The 20,764-nt window shown below is 43.0% G+C and overlaps 1 protein-coding gene across 1 annotated transcript; it reads right to left on the bottom strand.

Moving 5' to 3' along the window:
- Nucleotides 1–1,224: 1,224 nt before the first annotated feature.
- On the bottom strand, nt 1,225–16,281 carry COQ2 (coenzyme Q2, polyprenyltransferase). Its single transcript, XM_070948538.1, has 7 exons — nt 16,002–16,281; nt 13,230–13,396; nt 9,900–10,021; nt 9,450–9,535; nt 5,667–5,800; nt 2,966–3,154; nt 1,225–1,735 (listed from the first exon to the last, which is right to left on the bottom strand). The coding sequence occupies exons 1-7, from the start codon at nt 16,267–16,269 to the stop codon at nt 1,586–1,588; spliced, it is 1,116 nt and encodes a 371-aa protein (XP_070804639.1). The 5' UTR covers nt 16,270–16,281; the 3' UTR covers nt 1,225–1,585.
- Nucleotides 16,282–20,764: the final 4,483 nt, after the last annotated feature.

Here is a 20,764-nt window from a genome sequence, read left to right as displayed (position 1 = left end):
ATAGGGACCACCTTTGGTGGGAACAGCGTTCCGTGCGCCTTTGGCGTTTAGTCATGCCGGCCACATGACCATGGAGACGTCTTCGGACAGCACTGGCTCTTCGGTTTAGAAACAGAGATGAGCACCGCCCCCTAGAGTCAGGAACGACTAACACCTATGCACCAGGGAAACCTTTACCTTTACCTATGGTTTAAAAACACAAACCATAGTTTGTGTTAGCAATTCTTGGACCTTCTACAGCAGGGGAGTCAAAACTCAAGGCCCGCGGGCCAGATTTGGGCCGCAGGGTGCTTAGATCTGAAAACAACAAAGGACTGAAACACCCTGAAAACAATGACAGACTGTCCCGCAGTGCCCGTCAGTGAAAATGGAGCTCAGGTGGGCCACGCATGGCCCTCCCAAGCTCCGTTTTCACTGGCAGTGTGTTGCAGGAAGCTGTGGCAGCCGAAAACGGAGCTGGCTCAGGAACCCGTTTCACTGGCAGAGCTTGGGACACCACAGGAGCCCCCAACATGAATGACATTGGGCTAGTCACGCCCCCTCCTGCCCCCCCAAGATCAAACACATGTGGCCCTGATGTGGTCCTCAATGAAATCAAGTTTGACACCCCTGTTCTATAGATTAAAACTTGTACCGCTTTTGAAAAATTATTTGTATGAAACTAAAACCACTAAAAGGGTTGCGGTGGCTCAGCGGCTAAGGCGCTGAGTTTGTCAATCGAAAGGTCAGCAGTTCAGCAGTTTGAATCCCTAGTGTCGCGTCACAGGGTGAGCTCCCGTTATTTGTCTCAGCTTCTGCCAAACTAGCAGTTCGAAAGCATGTAAAAAATGCAAGTAGAAAAATAGGGAGCACCTTTGGTGGGAAGGTAACAGCGTTCTGTGCGCCTTTGGCGTTTAGTCATGCCGGCCACATGGCCACGGAGACATCTTCAGACAGCGCTGGCTCTTCGGCTTTGAAATGGAGATGAGCACTGCCCCCTAGAGTCAGGAACGATTAGCACATATGTGCGAGGGGAACCTTTACCTTTACCTTAAAACCATTAAAATAAGCACTTTTGTGCACACAGTAATTGTGCATATTCAGGCTGCTGGTGGTTGATAAATTAACATGAACCATCATTTCATAGATGTCCCTTTTATCCGATACATACATTTTTAAAATGAGTGATATATGGATATAGAACTCTCAAATGTCATAAGTGACAATACTATAAAACCAGTCAATTTATTGTTTACACTTCTAAAAGCAGTTTCGACTACACAGTAGTACTATTTTAGTGTCGGAAGATTGATTTTTTTTTACATTGTTTTACCTGTTTAATTCACTCACAATCTTATAATTTTACAATGGAAAACTTCAGATGTAGCTCTACAGAATTAATCTCAACATTTTACTGTGAAATCTCAATTTATTCAGAATGGTTGCCAAGATATGTTCAAACACAAAACAACCAAATCTGCAGCTAATAACCACCATTCTAGAATTTTAATATAAAGCACCATATCTGTTAAATATAAAGGAGCAGATTTTTTTAAAAAAGGACTCGTTTGTTTTTATTTGTAAAACAGCATTCTTTTCTTCTGCTCTAGCTGCTGCTTAAAGCATCCCTTCCTTCTTCTTTCTCTTTCCTTAAGTTTCCAAGTATAATTCCTGCGAGAAGCAAAATCCCTAGATTGCGGTTTGAAGAAAACTTGTCCCAGCAGTCTTTGGGATTGTTAATGTCCAAATGGAATATCTGGAAAAAGAGACCAAAATAATTCATCAATACTTGCCCCTACTCAAATTTTAGAATCTGTCAAGTCTTCTAGTCCTCTTTTATCTCAGATGATCATTAAAGCACTAGCTTTATTGGAGAGCCATTAATCTGGGATCAGTGGTGGGTTTTGAATTTTTTTACTACCGGTTCTGTGGGCGTGGCTTGGTGGGCGTGGCAGGGGAAGGATACTGTAAAATATCCATTCCCTCCCCAATCCAGGAGAAGGTTACTGCAAAATCCCCATTTCCTCCTGATCAGCTGGGACTTGGGAGGCAGAGAATAGATGGGGCGGGGCCCGTCAGAATTTTTACTACCAGTTCTCTGAACTACTCAAAATTTCTGCTACTGGTTCTCCAGAACTGGTCAGAACCTGCTGAAACCACCTCTGTCTGGGATGGTATAAGGCAGTGGTGTCAAACTCAAGGCCCATGGGCCTGCGGGGGGCTTAAATCTGGCCCATGGGGCCGGCCTGGAAATATCAAAGGATTGGCCCACGGTGCCTCTGCCAGCCAAAACAGGCTGCGGGGGGGGGGGGGGGCATGTGCGGCCTGTTTTTGGCTGAAATAGTGCTGCTGGAGGGTGGAGAGGCTGAAAACGGGCCGCATGGGGACTTCATGCAGGCGGTTTTTGGCCGGCAGAGTGCTACAGGAGGCCAAAATGAGGCACGGGGGAGGGGGGGCTTGCATGGCCCATTTTTGGCTGGCAGAGTTCTGGAGGCCAAAAATGAAGCGCAGGGGGCCCATTTTTGGCCAGCAGAGTGCTGCAGGAGGCGTCCATCCCGTCTCCCCCCCCCGCTCCTCGCCCCCCTCCCCGGCCAGCCCGCAGAGAAATACAGTGCTGATCCGGCCCTTGAAGAAATCCAGTTTGATACCCCTGGTATAAGGACTCTTACCTTGAGTAAAGGATTGACTAGAACAGGGGACTTCAACTCCCAGAGTTCTATGCACAGTTGTTAAGCGAAGCTGGCTGAGGAATTCTGGGAGTTGAAGTCCACAAGTCTTAAAGTTGGCAAGGTTGGGAACCCCTGGACTAGAAGACCTCTGAGGTCCCGTCTAGCCTTATGAGTCTATGATTCTATAAATGCCTTTTCCTCTTCCTTCAACTGGGCCCTTCGCTCTTGTCCCGTCTATCACCTCCATTCCACTGCTGAACCCTGTCCTGCAGCCTGGAATGCAGCACAAGCTTCAACCAACATTAAACTCATCTAACCTGGTTTCCCCAACAGACGGCCGCGGTTGCCAGCGCTGCATAGTAGGGGAAGGTTTGACCGCAATTGATTCCTGCCAGCGTTAGTCCACCAAGCATTGTGCAACTGAAGCCTGCCAGCCAGTATTTTGTCTTTTCCCCAAAGAGCAGCGCTGTAGATTTCACACCGATAGCAAGATCGTCTCTTTTATCCTAAAACAGAAAGTTGGAAAGTTGTTAATTAAAAAAAAACCACCAACCACAAAGGCAGTTTAGTTTGAGGCGTACAGCAGCCAAAAAACCATCCCACTGCCTACTTGCAGCCGTGAAGAACGTGGGAATAATAATTTTAAAAGGCAATATATTTTGAATTAGACAGTGGAATGTTTGCAGAAAATTAATTGTGGGTGTTTTAGATGCGGAAAATGTTTTGTTTTTCAAATGTTTGGGATGAAACAGGCTATTTTGTGCATCCTGAAAGTACCCCAAGTTCAGGAGGGCTTTATTTCTAGTTTCACGCCTGCTCTTATCAATAAAGGAGAATATTTGTAACTCAGGGTTGAAATGAGGAATCCTTGCTGCTGTCTGAACTCACTTGTTTTCTTGCAGACATTTTATTACCAAACTAGGTAACATTATCAGTGCTAAACCTAGACCAGGGGTCCTCAAACTTTTTAGACAGGGGGCCAATTCATGGTCCCTCAGATTGTTGGCGGGCTGGACCTGTTGGGTGGCCATGGCTAGCTGGTCATGTGACTGGGTTGCCATGGCTAGGTGTTCATGTGACTAGGTGGGCGTGGCCAATTTAGCAGTCCATTAAACAATACACACAAATTAAACTTTACTTTGTTATGCTCCTGGAGGTGGAAAGCTGGTTAGTGAAGGGATGTGGCTGCCTTGGAGTGTGTGTGAGGGACTTCTGGTGTGTGTGTGTGTGTGTGTGTGTGTGTGTGTGTGTGTGTGTGTGTGTGTGTCTCCCTCCAGCCCCCACCCCCTCTCTGGAGGCTGGGGAACTCCTTGGCCTACAGAACCACTCTGCTGCCCCAAAATGGGCCCATTTTTGGTCTCCTTGGTCTCCAGAAGGTGGATGGGGGCCGGTGGGTAGGTGGGGCAATGTGGGCGGGATAGCCTTGTTGTCCTGAGCGGGCCGGATTAATGGCTTCAGTGGGCCGTAGTTTGAGGACCCCTGACCTAGACTAATGATGTTACCTAGTTTGGGTAATGAAATGCAAGAAACCAACCCAATTCAGAGAGCACCAAGGACCCCTCATACTTGCAAGGTCATAACACTTCCGCAATATCAAAATGGGGGGTGGGGGTTTGGGTGTATTTTTGCATTCAGAACAAACAAAATGTTTAGTGTCCTTTTAGGTTTAAAGGTGAGAAGAAGGTAAAATCAAAAGGTGATGCCTATTAGCCTTGAATACCAAGGTGCTGAGCACCTAAATTATTAAATGTGTTTATATTAAATAGTTCAGTTTATATTTATAGCTTATTTATTTATTTATTTATTTATTTATTTATTTATTATTTATTTAATTTATTCAATTTATATGCCGCCCCTCTCCGAAGACCGAGTCCTAAGTTGTTTGCTTAGGAAATATGATTATACAAGAAGTCTTGCTTTCCAAATTTTTGTTCTTACTTTCTGTACCCCAAGGATGGGAGATTTGGTGTTTATGACCTCAAGAGACAACTCAGCTATCCGGCAAACAACGCTATGAATCTTTTGTAGTATAAGCAATGTTATGCAAAACACAGAAAAAAAACCTCAAGAAATTTGGCTTGTGTTTCTGCCTGTGCTTTTCATCTCCTGTTTCTTTGTTAAATATTATTTCTGGTAAAATGTTGGTCTTTACTGTACATCATCATGAAATAAAGTTATCACATAATATTGTATATTTATATACTATAAACCAGTGTTTCTCAACTTTAAGATGGGTGGACTCTTAACTCCCAGAATTTCCCAACCAGCATGTTGAAGTCCACATATCTTAACGTTGCCAAGATGCAAGAATTGACACAACTGGTGCAAGATCCTCAGGTGTGCAAAAGCCCTCCTGGCTACAGCTGCCGCCTGCTCTTTTAGCAGAAGCCATGAGTCCAATAGGACCCCCAGATCACGCACCAGGTCCAATCTGGGGCAGTGCCACCCCATTCACAATCAACAGTGGGGAAAACCTTGTCATTGGAAGGTCCAAATGCCCAATGCCACTCAGATTGCTTGGGTTATGCTGAAGCTCAATTGTACCCTATCCAGACCATCGCAGCCTCCAGGCACTGGGCCGGGACATGTACAACATCACACAGATGGCCCAAAGTGGAGATATAAAGCTGGTATCATCAGCATATTGATGATACCTCACTCCAAATCACTGGATCACTCACCCAGCGGCTTCATGTAGATGTTAAACAGGACAGGGGAGAGTTCTGTCTCCTGGGTATCCCATAAAGTAGGGGCCATACGTTAGATCTCTCCCCCACATCATCAGGAATCAACCCCAAAGTTCATCCAATGGCCAGGTGGAGTCCTTGACTACCCACATAGTTCCTGGCATCAATGAGAGCCGAAAACAAATAGAAGCAGCTGCAAACATGCATTGTTTGCCATTTCAAATTGCTCGTGTTTCCAGTTCAACGGGAACAAGTTTCCCATAGCAACCTCATTCAACCACACTCTCTCATTTCAATATCTTTTATAATGAACACGTGGGAAAAGAGTCACCTGATGAGCATAAATAGTATCATAAAGCAAAGTCCAACAGACGCTGGAAAAATACAGGGGTAAGCAAACAGACCAATTGCAAGAACCGTGGACCGCAGCCCAACCAAGTAAGGCTCCCCAATTGAAGACCAAACCTAAAAGAAATAAGGAAGAGCAAGTCATAATCATCGTTGGCTAAACACACACACATACGCACTGAGAAGTGACAATACTTCTGAGTATTATATTTTGAGCACAGGTAGTCCTCGACTTACGGCCACAAATGAGCTCAGAATTTATGTTGTTCAGAGAGACATTTGTTAAGTGAGTTTTGCCCATTTTGACCTTTCTTGCCAGAGTTGTTAACTGAATCACTGCAGTCGTTAATAGCAACAGCACTTAAGACTTTTATACCACTTCATAGTGCTTTTACAGCTCTCTCTAAGCAGTTTATAGAGTCAGCCTATTTTCCCCAACAATCTGGGTCCTCCTTGGAAGGATGGAAGGCTGAGTCAACCTTGAGCCTGGTGAGATTCGAACTGACGAATTGCAGGCAGCCGGCAGTCAGCAGAAGTAGCCTGCAATACTGCATTCTAACCACTGTGCTACCGTGGCTCTAGAGCAGGGGTCTTCAACCTTGGTAACTTTAAGCCTGGAGGACCAATTCCCAGAATGCCCCAGCTAGCAAAGCTGACTGGGGTATTCTGGGAGTTGAAGTCCACCAGGCTTAAAGTTGCCAAGGTTGGAGACCCCTGCTCTATAGGGTTTGATACTCTCTCTGTTCCTGTTTAACATCTACACGAAGCCATTGGGCGAGATCATCTGTTTCCATGAGATGACATATTATCAATGTGTTGATGAAACTCAATTATATATCTCTGCCTTGTGACATGGTGACATTTGTATAGGATGTTGGTGGATTCTCCCATGGTTTTATTTATATTTGTTTAGACTTCCTATTTTATGGTACACTGTCCAGAGTCATGTTTGTAAGACAGGCGGCTATATAAATCTGATAAATAAATAATTTTAGAGACACTGTGTCAAGCACCAGGGGAAATCATGAGATCCAGGCAATCAACTATATATATATATATCTCCAGCTCAGTAGAATCACATCCACTCGATTCTGGGCTTTTTTCTTTTCTAACAGCTAGCAAGCTCTATATATATATATATATATGGAGAGAGAGAGAAAGAGAGACAGAAAGAGAGAGAGAGAGAGAGAGAGACAGAGACAGAGACAGAGACTTATTATAAGCTTGAGCTCTCTACATGAATCTGAACTATTAATGGTCAAAGGACCTCAGGAAGAAACCATACTTAATACATTTCCTAAGGATCCATAACATCAAATGTTAAAAATGAATACTCCTCACAAACGGCACTCAACTCCAGCGATATACGGACACGTTCATGTCATTTTCTTTGGCAACAATATGGAAGAGCGTCTTCCCAATCCTTCTTCTGGGATTTTTAAAAAACTAACATAGATGAGGTAAAATATGCATTCTCCGCCGATGCTAAGATGCTGGTGACGATTTTTTAGTCTTTTCATTTCATAACTACCCATCTTAATGCAAAGTAGACATAGTGAAGTGGATTTCAAACACAGGTAGTTTTTGACTTGTGACTGGTCGCTTAGCGACCGTTTGAAGGTACAACGGACTTCCCCAGGGCTCCTTATAACCCAGATTCAAAATTCCAACAGTCGCACACACCCCATGCTAATGTGAATGCATTTTGGGTGTTTGGCAAACGTTTCCTGCGGCAATGTGACCCCAATTTATAATGTTTTTTGTCAGAAGCCAATGTTTGCTTCCATTTCTGGCAAACAATGCCCATCAAGGACAATAGTTTCGCTTAACAACTATGGTGATTCACTTAATGACCACTGCAAAAAAAGTCCCAAAATTGGGTCTGTTCACATGGTAGTCCACTTAATGATTGGCATGACTTATGGCTGTAATTCCAGGTTCAATTACGGTGGTGAATTGAGGGCTACGTATATATAAATAAGATTAGGCTATTGTTTATTCAATATTTTTAGAGAGAGCCAAATAGCAGAGTTTCCCATTTTTCAAGCCCTCCTAGGTGTATAAATGATTAATGGGGCATTACGAATATACATTAGGCTGCATTTTTATGGAAGGGTGCATTGTTTTCTTTCGTCGTATTTGAGGAAAATGAGTCAGTCCAACTTAATGAGGAAGTAATTTCCAATACACAAATTAGTGAGCCTCCCATCGCTAAGCCTGACTCATAACAGAAGGCAAATTGTTTTCATTCCACTTCTCTTGATCAGCGACTTGATGAAAAGAAGCGAAGAAGGGGTAGCAGAGCTTTATGGCCAAAACAGTCTTATGAAGACAGTCAGCCAACGTCCGTTCTTCCCTCCACTACTACAAAGAGATTGGGAGGCTTGCTTTCCAAAATCAAATGTGATAACTGTTTATGGAGATGCAGCAGGGAGCAGTTTGGAAGCAGCTGCCTAAGTTCTGTGAGTCCACAGTTGCCCCAACAATTCAAAGAGCATGTCTGATTCATTAGGGGACCGGAGGCTAAAACATATGAAGAACGGTTGCAGGAACTGGGTATGTCTAGTCTGATGAAAAGAAGGACTAGGGGAGACATGATAGCAGTCTTCCGATATCTCAGGGGCTGCCACCAAGAAGAGGGAGTCAAGCTATTCTCCAAAGCATCTGAGGGCAGGACAAGAAGCAATGGGTGGAAACTAATCAAGGAGAGAAGCAACTTAGAACTAAGGAGAAATTTCCTGACCGAACAATCAACCAGTGGAATAACTTGCCTCCAGAAGTTGTGAATGCTCCAACACTGGAAGTTTTTAAGATGATGTTGAAAACCATTTGTCTGAAGTGGTTTCCTGCTGAAGCAGGGGGTTGGACTAGAAGGCCTCCAAGGTCCCTTCCAACTCCTGTTATTCTATTCTGTTCTGTTCTGTTCTGTTCTAGTCTACTCTACTCTACTTCAAATGCTCTCTGCAGAACACGTCCTGTGAATGTATGGCACAGCCTCCTGTTTTTATTTATTTGCTTGTTTATTAGATTTTTATCCCACCTTTATTCTTTTTTATAAATAAGTCAAGGCAGCGAACACACACATTACTTATTTCTCCTCCTATCTTCACCAAAACAACAACTCTGTCAGGTGGGTTGTACAGAGGGAGAGAGAAAGAGAGAGAGAGAAAGAAAGAAAGAGATTAATGCAAAACCACCCAACTGGCTTTCATGCCTAAGGCAGGACTAGAACTCAGAATCTCCTGGTGATAGGCCCAAAGTCACCCAGTCAGCTTTCATGCCTAAAGTGAACTAGAACTCACTGTGTCCTGGTTTTTAGCCTGGTGCCTTAACCACTGGACCAGGGGTATCAAACTCAAATTTCATTGAAGGTCGCATCACGGTTGTGTTTAACCTTGGGGGCCGGGTGGGTGTGGCCTGGGTGGGCATGGCCAGATCAATGTCACTCATGTTGGGGGGCCTGAGTGCTCTGCCAGTGAAAAGCTCTGCTGCTTCCAGGGCGGCCACATTGGCCAGATCTAAGCACTCTGTGGGCCGGATCTGGCCCGCGGGCCTAGTGTCTGACACCTCTGCACTAGACCAAACTGGCTTTTTATACTATAACATAAAAATGTTTTGGAAGTAGCCAATATCCTGAGAATAAAACATTTTAACTCCCACGGGGGATGAGGAAAGAATGACAAATTACTTCTCATGTTAATTCAATTAATTAATTCAAGTCGGTATAAGCGGCCCATTCATATGAAATGGAAGTTGCTGGACTTACCTAAATACAACTGTGGCCAGTAAGTTATTCTCTTCATTAGCGGATAAGTCACCACGAGAAATAAAGAAGAAGCGCCTAAAATAATGCTGTGAGGAAATTGGAAGCGTTAAATGACAAATCACTGTTTTCTTCAAGTAGCCTCTAAAAAGGTAGGAGAAAAGGACGCATTTTGCAATAAATATGGAAGCAGGGAACGTATTAAGTATATTTTGCAGACATCCCTTTGGGCAGGGCAACCAACGTTCATTCATTCATTCATTAAGACCATGATGAACACCATGATGTAGTCTGGCTCACCCTGGAATTCTTTAACTATCCCATAAAATGATAAATGAATTTTCGTGTATGGAACTCATGTTTTCAAACACGTTAAACTGGGACAACACATAATTAAGAAGGCCCCTATTGTCACCAATGACCCATGCAATCAACTCTTTACAATGAACTTACCTATAATAATTTAAACACAGCAAGACACCCAAAGCCAAGCTAAGCTGTGTACTGAGAAATACAAGGGCTTGAAAATGTGTGAGCTCTCCAGCTGCCAGTGGCCGATTTGCAGTTCTCACCACCTAAAATACAAACAATTATTTCGGAGGCTGCATTCCATCACTGACCACACATATATAAATCAGTTACAGGATCCATACATTCTGTAGCCCATGCGTACAGTATATACTCCCTATAAGCCCATCCGCAGAAGTCGCAGGTAAGTTCAAATGTTTAACTAAAATACTGTGAAAAATGCGCCCCCTGCAGATAAGCTGACATTTGAAAATTTGTAGGCTTTCATCTTCAGAACTGGCTTATAAGTATACATTTTTTCATGGTATTTTGGTTTAAAATTCAAGGGTTGGCTTATCTGTGGTTATGTTTGTATACTAGCATATATATGGATTTAAATACATTTTAAAAGCATTATTGTATACACTTGCAGATAAGCCAAACACAATGTCAGGGTTCCAATTAACACCCCCAACAAAAGAAAACTCCGAGGCTTGAGTTTCCTCAAAGTTCCATTTTATTAGAGGTGTCGTATTGGCACATCTGGGAAAACCCGAATCTGAAAGCTTCCAAGTTTTCTCCACCCAAAGGAAAGTTCAAGTCCCTGCCCAACACCCACATGTCCATCACATGGTAAAATCCAAGCACCGTCACAACTGGAGATGCCTCCCAGTCACACCTCTCCAGGTGCAGGGCAAGCTGTCCTTGACTCTCTGAGAAAGGAATGTTATTATGATTATATATCTCACCCTGGCTCCATACAATTCCCCCCTCCCAGTTTCCCACAGTAGTAAATATGCACGCCTGAATATCCAATGAAAAAGATGGCTTCCAGGCCTGACACACAATTTTGGGTGTACATTTTGGCTCTTAGCATTATAGAGTCCTTCATATTTACTTTGAATGTTTTTCCTTTCTGGCTTTTGAGTGTCTGGCATTCCCCCTCCTCAGGAAGTGAGCTATTTAAATATTCTAAACTAGGATATTTAAAACCATGGTTACCGAATAATCCTACAGTGATGTGATTTGTGTATAGTAGGAAACATCCTTACACATCAGATCATCCAAAGCACACAAACAACGTTATGGAGTTGTGTTGTGAATGGTTAAAGTAAGTTTTTGCAAAATAGCATCAAATACCGGTATTATATAGAACAAGCTTCTGTTTTCATGTTCACCTTTTTTCACACTATGCAGTTTTGAGGAATCATTCCAATATATTTTGTTGTTTCAGAAAAGTTGCAACTTGCGTGATAACCAAATCCAGAGAGAACTATAAATCATGGTTTCTGAACCTGGCTTGTTTTCACCAGTCAGAGTTATGATGAACCAATAGGGTAGAAAGAATGCTTGTGTCTTTACAATATGACTTTCTAACATTGCTTAAATTTCAAATACGCTTTCAGATGTCTTCAGGAGAAACCATATAAGCTTTATTTAACTATGGTTTATTGAATAAACCACAGCAAACCACAGTTAAATAAGCTTATGTAGTTTCTCCTAAAGACAATAACTATCAGAAGTGAAATAAACAAATTATCTATTGAGTCAGGATGATTATAGGTGTCCAGAAATACACAAGACAACATGCATTCATTCTAATTGCTTGGAAACTCAGAGTGCATCAACAGGATGCACTCTGGACTATTATCTTTTCCAAGAACAGGAGGCTGGAAATTTGGTCTGGCATGGGCATTTTAGAACAGACCTGTTGCTTCACTCTAGTCCAGATATTTAAAGGTTGGGAGAAAGTGGTAAAATAACGAGACTTAAACTAGCATTTGCATGATTTTTTTTTTAGCTACCATATTTTTCGGAGTATAAGATGCACCTTTTTCCCCAAAAAAGAGGGTGAAAATCTGGGTGCGTCTTATACTCCGAATGTAGCCCTGCCCAGCTTCTCAAACGGAGGTTTCAGAGGCTGAAAAAAGCATCAGAAACGGAGCCTCAGAAAAAAAGCTCCCAAACAGAGCTTCAGAGGCTTTTTTTCTGAAGCTCTGTTTCAGAGGCTTTCAGAGGCAGGAATTTTTTTTTTTTTCTGAAACAGAGCTTCAGAAGTTTCAGAGATAGAAAAAAGAAGAAGAAGAAGCAAGGCACAGAGCTCACAACCAAGGAACCTGTTGCTAAAATTCACCTCTGGGGAAAGCTGATTGGGGGTATTCCGGGAAGCCGATCCACCTGCCAATCAGCTTTTTTCTTATTTTCCTCCCCAAAAACTAAGGTGCGTCTTATACTCCGGTGCATCTTATACTCTGAAAAATACGGTATATCACAGATTTCATCATTCAAAGTGAACCTTTTAGGATAAGGATCCAGGGCTGAAATAAATCAATATAAACACTGTTGGAGAGAAATTAAATTCTGGGCATTTCCTGTTCAGCAAGTTTAAAGACACCGTATGGACACTTAAAAAAATAAAGCTGGCATTGGAAGGTTATTCAAGGAAACCATAGAAAGCCTCTGATGTGACTATAGTTTAATTTATTTGCATCTCACCTTTATTATTTATATTACAAATAATGCAAGGTGGTGAACATAACCAACATACCTTCTTCCTCCTGTTTTCCCCACAACAACAACCCTGTGAGGAAGATTGGATTGAGTTAAAGTGAGTGACCCAAAGCCATTCAGTTGGCTTTCATGAATAAGGTGAGGCCAGAACTCAGTCTCCTGGTGATTGGGCCAAAGACATTAGGCCAGCTTTCATACTTAAGGCAGGGATGCAGTGGCTCAATGGCTAAGACGCTGAGTTGCTGATCGAAAGGTCGACAGTTCAGCGGTTCGAATCCCCAGTGCCGCGTAATGGGGTGAGCTCCCGTTACTCGTCCCAGCTTCTGCCAACGTGTTCAAAAGCACGTAAAAATGCAAGTAGAAAAATAGGGACCACCTTTGGTGGGAAGGTAACAGCGTTCCATGCGCCTTTGGCGTTTAGTCATGCTGGCCACATGACCACAGAGATGTCTTCGGATAGCGCTGGCTCTTCGGTTCGTCGGGAACGACTAGCACATATGTGCAATGGGAACCTTTACCTTTACCTTAGAACTCATAGTCTCCTCATGACTGGCTCAAAGTCACCTAGCTGGGTTTCATGCCTAAGGTGGGACTTGAACCCAGAGCCTCCCACTTTGTAACCTGATACCTTAGCAACTACTAGACTCTATCTCTCTGAGAATTTCTACAGAGGGAAAGAGGGAGAGAGAAAGGACAGGAACTTACATTCCTTATAATGACCATTTATTTAATTAGCAAATAGGATGAGCTCTGAATCTTTTCTACCTTTTTGTCATAGTCCACGTCCCACATGTCATTTATAATGCAGCCAGCTCCACGCATCAGAACTGAGCCAGCACCAAAAAGTAACAGGAGGTCCCAGGATGGCCAACAACCTGGTTCAGCTGCCAAGGATATACTCCAGGTACAAGGAAGATACAGCAGCCAAGTCCCTAAAAATAAGAAGTCAGACAAGGAACAGAAAAAGAGAGATGTAGAATGTATACCGATGCATGCAAAAATAATCAGCTCCTTATTTTAAGTCTTAAGCTAGTTTGATTAATTAATTAAGCTAGTTTGACAGTTTTTCCCCGAATGCCATCATTCTGCTTAACAACTAATTCCCACAACACTGTCAAATAATTTACTAAGACTATTACTATTCTCTTCCTTACTAATATCTCTCTCTTCCCACTTATTACTATAACCATGTTGCTTGTATCTTTCAATTTATATTGTTTTTATTTGTTTCCTAGTACGATTTGATAGCTTATTCGTAACCTTGACTATCACTAAGTGTGGTATCTTTTTATTCTTGATGAATGTATTTTATTCTCCTTATGTATACTGAGAGCATATACACCGAAGGCAAATTCCTTGTGTGTCCAATCACACTTGGCCAATAAAGAAGTCAATTCCATTCCATTCCATTCCATTCCATTCCATTCCATTCCATTCCTTTCCTTTTCCTATTCCTATTCCATTCCATTCTTCAATATTCTTTTCACATTTTTTTTTAATTTGGCCTTTTTCCTACAGAGAAAAACATTATACCAATCTCATTGTGAGACACAATAGAGTGGATGCTTCATTTGGGAAAATTAACCTTCGGGCAAGAGAAAAATGTCAGCCGAGCCTGAAAAATTGTTCAGGATTTATCAGCCTTTAGTGTTTTTACAATTAGTTATTTATGAAAGCATTTTACTCCCTCTGGAGGCCAAATTAAGTCATACAACTCCAGTAACAGACCTGCAATAAATATAATCCCCAGACAAATCAAAGAAATACAAAAACAAAACAAAGCAATATTTTCAATAGCAAAAGCTTCATCTATGCAGTTGTAAGGGATTAATGCTTCCCTATTTGATTCCGTTACATTTACAGAGATATTTCATAATGATGCATTAGACACAGGGATCCCCAAACTTGGCAGCTTTAAGACTTGTGGACTTCAACTCCCAGAATTCTCCAGCCGGAGAATTCTGGGAGTTGAAGTCCACAAGTCTTAAAGCTGCCAAGTTTGAAGACCTCTGCATTAGAGTCATACCACAAGCATTAGAAAATGAAATAAAATCACCACGGAAAGCTATTTTCTATCACATTTCTATGGTTTTCAGGCCTTCTCAGACTATAAGCACACTTCTGGAGTTTTCGAGTCTCTGAAAGTTTAAGAACAAACCTGCATTGATCTTGGTTTAATTATTTTAAACTGAGGGTAGTGCCCTAAAGGGGTTTTTCACTGTGAAGCTCAGCCATTACTGTTAATACTGAGGGGATTATGGAACTACACGTTGCCCTCCATTTACGGCTGGTTGCTTAGCAACTGTTCAACGTTATGACACCGCCCCCCCCGCCCCATCCACATAACTGTATTTTGACTGCTCCGAAACCAGCCAACATTTACAATAGGGGGCTAGGGGGCTCAGTGGCTCATATACTGAGCTTGTCGATCAGAAAAGTCGGCAGTTCGGCGGTTCGAATCCCTAGTATAGGTCTCCTGCGTGAGCAGGGGGTTGGACTAGATGACCTCCAAGGTCCCTTCCAACTCTGTTAGTGTTACAACCATTTGCATGAGAGGGACACAAAAGAAGGGAGTAATATAAGAATCTGGTTTATTAGCAAGAGCTGAGTGTGGCTTTCCCCCAACCCTTCTTTTTCTACATTTTTTTTAAAAATATACTTTTATTTTTTAATTTAATTCTTTATACTTTTATCGTCTTGAAAAATTCCAATTAAAAACATTTTTTTAAAAAAATAAATAAACCACCCTGGGTTCATGCGATATACGGGCAGTCCTCAACCACAATTGAACCGCAGATTTTCTGTGGCTAAACAAGGCCGCAGTGGTCCAGTGAGTTTTGCCTCATTTTTACGACCTTCTTTGCCACCGCTGGGAAGCCAATCGCTGCGGTTGTTAAGTGAACCATGCGGCCATTAAGCAAATCTGGCTTCCTCCATTGACTTTGCTTGTTGGAAGATGGCTGGGAAGGTTACAAATGGTGGATCGCATCCCAGGGACAGTGCAACCGTCATAAGTACATGCCAGTTGCCAAGTGCCCAAACTTGGATCACCTGATCATGGGAATCTGCAGCAACTGTCGTTAAGTGTGAAAAGCGGCCATGTCACTTTTTTCCAGCGTCACTCTAACTCTGAACGGTCCCTAAACGAATTGTTATAAATCGAGGACTACCCATGGGCCTTACTAAACCCCCAAATAAATGGTCTGTTATTTGGGCTTTGCAGGGGGGGATAGGAAATCATCGATGGTGGTGGTGGTGGTGGGACCTGCTCCATGCACAGAAATCCGCACCATTAAGCCCCAATCCGGGTGGATAAAAATCAATGCTGGGCTCCTTTGCGGTCCTAACTCGAGGACTACCTGTCTGAAGTGGTGTTAAGTAAGATTTCCTTCCTAAGCAGGGGGTTGGACTAGACGACCTCTAAGGTCCCTTCCAACTCCATTGTTCTACATTCTCCCTTTCCTCCAGCTTTGCAAAGCCAAAACGAAGCGAGGAAGGAAAGAGATGCTGAGCTCCAGCCGGCAAAAAAAAACTCACCGATGGGTTTATCCAGCCGCATGAGACGGAGGTAAGGCTGGAGCCAGAGCGGCGCCGTTTGCACCAAAGCCGCCGAGGAGGAAAGCGTCCCGGCTAGGCTGGTCCTCGACCCCGGAGGACGCGCCGGTTCCCAGCTCGAAGTAGGGCCCGAGAGAGTCCGGAGAGCCGCCGAAGGGCAAAGCACCCCCGCCCTTCCCGGGCTGGGAAAAGGGGCTTGAAAGCGGCATAGCGGCCGGGCTGCCCGGCGGAACAGACGCACCAGCCCCATTCCGGGCCCGGATTTCCCCCACCACCACCACAACCTCTTGCCATGACGTCACCGTGGGGGGTTACTTTCCTCCTCCAAGAGCCAATCGGAAGCGTGACCTAAAGAGGGAGGAAAAAGAAAGGTCCTACCCTTGCTTTCCGGCTCTGCGTCGCCTTCGGGTACTGCTGGTTTGGAGTAAGCCAACATTATCTGGAGCAGGGGGTCTCCAACCTTGGCAACTTTTAAGACTTGTGGACTTCAACTCCCAGAATTCCTCAGCCCAGCTGGCTGAGGAATTCTGGGAGTTGAAGTCCACAAGTCTTAAAAGTTGCCAAGGTTGGAGACCCCTGATCTGGAAGGCGCTGGAAAGTCTTGCCCCGAGATAAGAAGCGAGGTGGAGGGAATGCGCCGAAAGGAAAGATTCGGAGCGTGGGCTGGTTTAAAGGCCTTTCTTCTGCAAAACTGGGGAAATTGAACAATTAATCAGTGGAACAACTTGAATAGGAATAGGAATAGGAATAGGAATGGAATGGAATGGAATGGAATGGAATAGAGAATAGAATAGAATAGAATAGAATAGAATAGAATAGAATAGAATAGAATAGAATAGAATAGAATAGAATAGAATAGAATAGAGAATGGAATGGAATGGAATGGAATAGAATAACGGAGATGGAAGGGACCTTTGAGGAAAGCCTACACCACTTCAGACAAATGGTTGTCCAATCTCTTCTTAAAATCTTAGTGTTGGAGCATTCACCACCTCTGGAGGCAACTTGTTCCACTGGATTATTTGCTAACTTGCTTCCAGAGGTGGTGAATGCTCCAACACTGGAAGTTTTTAAGAAGAGATTGGACAACCATTTGTCTGACATGGTACGATAGGGTTTCCTCTGCCTAAGCAGAGGGGTTGGACTAGAAGACCTCCAAGGTCCCTTCCAAACTCTGTTATTCTTTTTCTAAATGCCTCAAAACGGACCAGCGGTTTCAGGGAGTCTCCTGTACCTGTTGAAACGTGACACCTGCTGCAAGGAATGTGCACAAAGCTGGTATTTCTCAACCTTGCCTTATTTATCCCGAAGGTGTTTTTTTCAGGAGGCAGGATTCCATTCCCCACCATCCTGTCCGAGCTGAAGAAGCTTCTTGGAGGAGAAGCGAAATATCTTCAAAAGGAAAAAGAAAAAACAAGAAAGTCCAGTTGCCTCCTGAAAAAAAGCGCCTTTGGGACAACCATGACCTGGAGGACTGAGAATCTCTACAGGCTTGGGTTATTTAATTAATCAGAATAGAGCTTGAAGGGTACCCTGGAGGTCTTCTAGTCCAACCGGCTGCTCAAACAGAAAATTCTATTTATACCATTTCAGACAAGTGGCTGTCCAGTCTCTCCTTAAAAGCCTCCAGTGATGAAGCACCCACAACTTCTGAAGGCAAGCTGTTCCATTGCTTAATTGTTCTCACTGTTAGGAAATTTATCCTTAATTGCAGGTTGCTTCTCTCCTGGATTAGTTTCCATCCAATGTTTCTTGTCTTGCTTTCTGGTGCTTTGGAAAATAAATTGATCCCCTCTTCTTTGTGGCAGCCTCTCAAATACTGGAATATTGCTATCATGTCCCCCCCCTAGTCCTTTTTTTCTCTAGATTAGCCAAACCCAATTCCTGCAACCGTTCTTCATATGTTTTAGTCTCCAGGCCTTTAATCATCTTAATTGCTCTTTGCACTTTTACCAAAGTCTCAAAAACTTTTTTGCAATGTAGTGACCAAAACTGGATGCCGTATCCCAGGTGTGGTCTTACTAAGACTTTATAAAGCAGTACTAATACTTCATGTGGACTTTGATGCTATGCCTGTGTTTATACAACCAAGGATTTAAGATGGGTGGATGGCTGGGGGATTCTGGGAGTTGAAGTCTATTCATCTTAAAGATCCCAGGGTTGAGAAACATTGCACCAAGTGTCTGCAAAATCTGTTTGCTTTTAGGATGCTGGACAAATTATGTATTTATTTTGGTTTTTTATTTGAATGATATATTCAGTTGAGTCACCAACAGCAATAATAAAGCAAAATCCTTACTAAGACAATATCTTTATTGTGGTTGTATTTTTTTTATTACGGATTAGTTATGAAACCAATAGTGAAGTGTGTTAAACATTAAAACATATTGGCACCCCCTATTTGTTAACCTTTATAGTGAATTAGTGCCAAGAAAATTGTTCTTAAGCCTAATTCACTATAGACTGTTCAGCTTCCTAGCTTTGGCCAACATAAGTCTTGCTCTATAAATGCTGTGGTATGGTTTAGCTATGAATGAGATAATGACCAGACAGATGAAGTTGGGCGGTATCAAAATTGAATACATGATTTTATACATTTAACTTTGTGGGGAGAGGAAGGCTGCATCATGACGATACGTTCTTCCGGAATGATTAAAGAACATTTAGGCCAATGTTCAAAGGATGTGTACATATTCTTGGAATATGCTCCAGATAATGCTTATTATCAAAGAGCAAAATGTCAGTTTGGCAGCACATGGAAACCAGTGTTATTTCCCAATTAAAAATAAAGGATATTTTATATTTCTACCAGAGGTTGTTCATTGAGGAACTTAGTAGAAGGGTGTTTGTTACTTTTTTTTGTTCCTGCGGTGGTCTCTTCTTCCCCCATCTGTCAGGTTTCCAAGTGATGAAACCCATTCAAAAAAGAACTAGGCAAAGTCCATCTTCCAAACAAATTCTTTTTATTTAGGTAGTCAACAAATTGGCAGTTTGTTGTAATTCTGGATCTGACACAAACCAGAATTACACCACATAATATTGCAAGTTCGAAACATCCCTCAAAAGTCACATTCTCCAATAAACACTCAAATCCACATTTCCTGGTGTCTTCAAACTCCACCTTCCATTCTCACCAGAAGCCTGTTCCCATGGGAACAGAAAGTCACCTAGCCAAAACAATCCTCACTGTCTATTCGCTCCCACCCCCACCTAAGCATGTGGTGAGCCCAGAAACCAGTGGTGAAATCTATGTTTTTACTACTGGTTCTGTGGGTGTGGCTTGGTGGGTGTGGCAGGGGAAGAATACTGCAAAATCTCCATTTCCATCCCACTCTGGGGCCAGCCAGAGGTGGTATTTGCCGGTTCTCCGAACTGCTCAAAATTTCCGCTACCGGTTCTCCAGAACCTGTCAGAACCTGCTGGATTTCACCCCTGCCAGAAAGCCCCCTCACATAGTAAAGAGAAAGGAATAAATGAGTATACTAGAGAGCTAAAGAAAATGGCTGTTCTGCCCCAGCTCCGGATTCCCGAGGATATTGACACACCAATGGTCCTTATCAAATTTATTAAGTAGCAAGAATAAACCAAAGTCCGGCAAAGGTTGGCAACCAGCCCAGAAAACAAGATACGATAAGATTTCTCCAAAAATGCTGATAATTACAAGCTGTTTCTAGCAAGAAACATACTAACGGCGTGTGACTTAAATAGGCTAAGGGAGTGGCCAATTATCCTCAAGCCTTACTCTTGAGGAGACCTCCTCCTCCTGAGTAGCCACTCCTGCCTTTTGGCAGCCCTGCATGCTCGAGCATTGAGAAGAGGCTCCTCCACTTCGCTCTCTCCACTTGAAGGAGCCTCTGGAGGTTCAGAAGGCCCTGGCTGAGTCTCTGCCTCTGGCACCACATCCTCTTCAGCCTCCTCGCTGTCCTACGTGAGCGCCGGCTGCGCAGGCTTCTGGCGCGACACACCAGCCTCCTCGTTGTCGGGATCAGCCACGATTCGCGCAGGCCGCTGGCGGCCCACAACAATGGCTATGCACATGTCAAATTTGGGATCAACGCCATCTACTTTTAAGCTTTGTTTTCTTTGCGCAGCAGAGTAAATAACTAAGAAACGCACATGGTTGTTATCAATATAAAAACTTTTATTTCAAAATGTACAAATAATCCAAAACAGAGGCACACGTCAAATGAAAATAAATATATATATATATATATATTTATACAAACGTCTAGAAACGCTTGAGAGAGCCAGATTGGCCCTTTAGTCCATCTTGCCCAGCATTGTCTGCCCCAATTAGCAGCCCAGAAGTGTCTAGAGGTGTAAAAACAAAACATTTTCTCAGCACTACACAGAGGCCAGAAAAACTGAATCCAAACCAATGGGAGTGCAAGACCCCATATTCTGATCAACAAAGGCAATGCCTGGTTTGCACGGTTAGCATGGCGACCAGTGAAATGATCCATACTGGAAGGCCTTTTGTCTTCCAATAAATGAAAAGCACCTGTGGCTGAAAGATTCCACCCTGAGAAATTAACTTTTCTTGGTTTCCTTGCCTTTAAATCCGAGGACCTGAGATTAGAATCTGATTGCCAACCAACTCGAAAACAGAGCTTGATCGATCACAGATATATATATATATATATGTATGTAGTCACTGACTTTGATTCTGTCTGGAACATGCTTTCTGATAGTCTTCAGTCGATTTTCCTAAACGTTGACTGACCTGTTCTATTATTCCTTCACAG

The sequence above is a fragment of the Pituophis catenifer genome, unplaced genomic scaffold (genome assembly GCF_029215685.1).
Source record: "Pituophis catenifer annectens isolate HBS135680 unplaced genomic scaffold, rPitCat1.0.hap2 SCAF_8, whole genome shotgun sequence".
Lineage (NCBI taxonomy): Eukaryota > Metazoa > Chordata > Lepidosauria > Squamata > Colubridae > Pituophis > Pituophis catenifer.
This window is presented reverse-complemented; position numbering and strand designations above follow the sequence as displayed.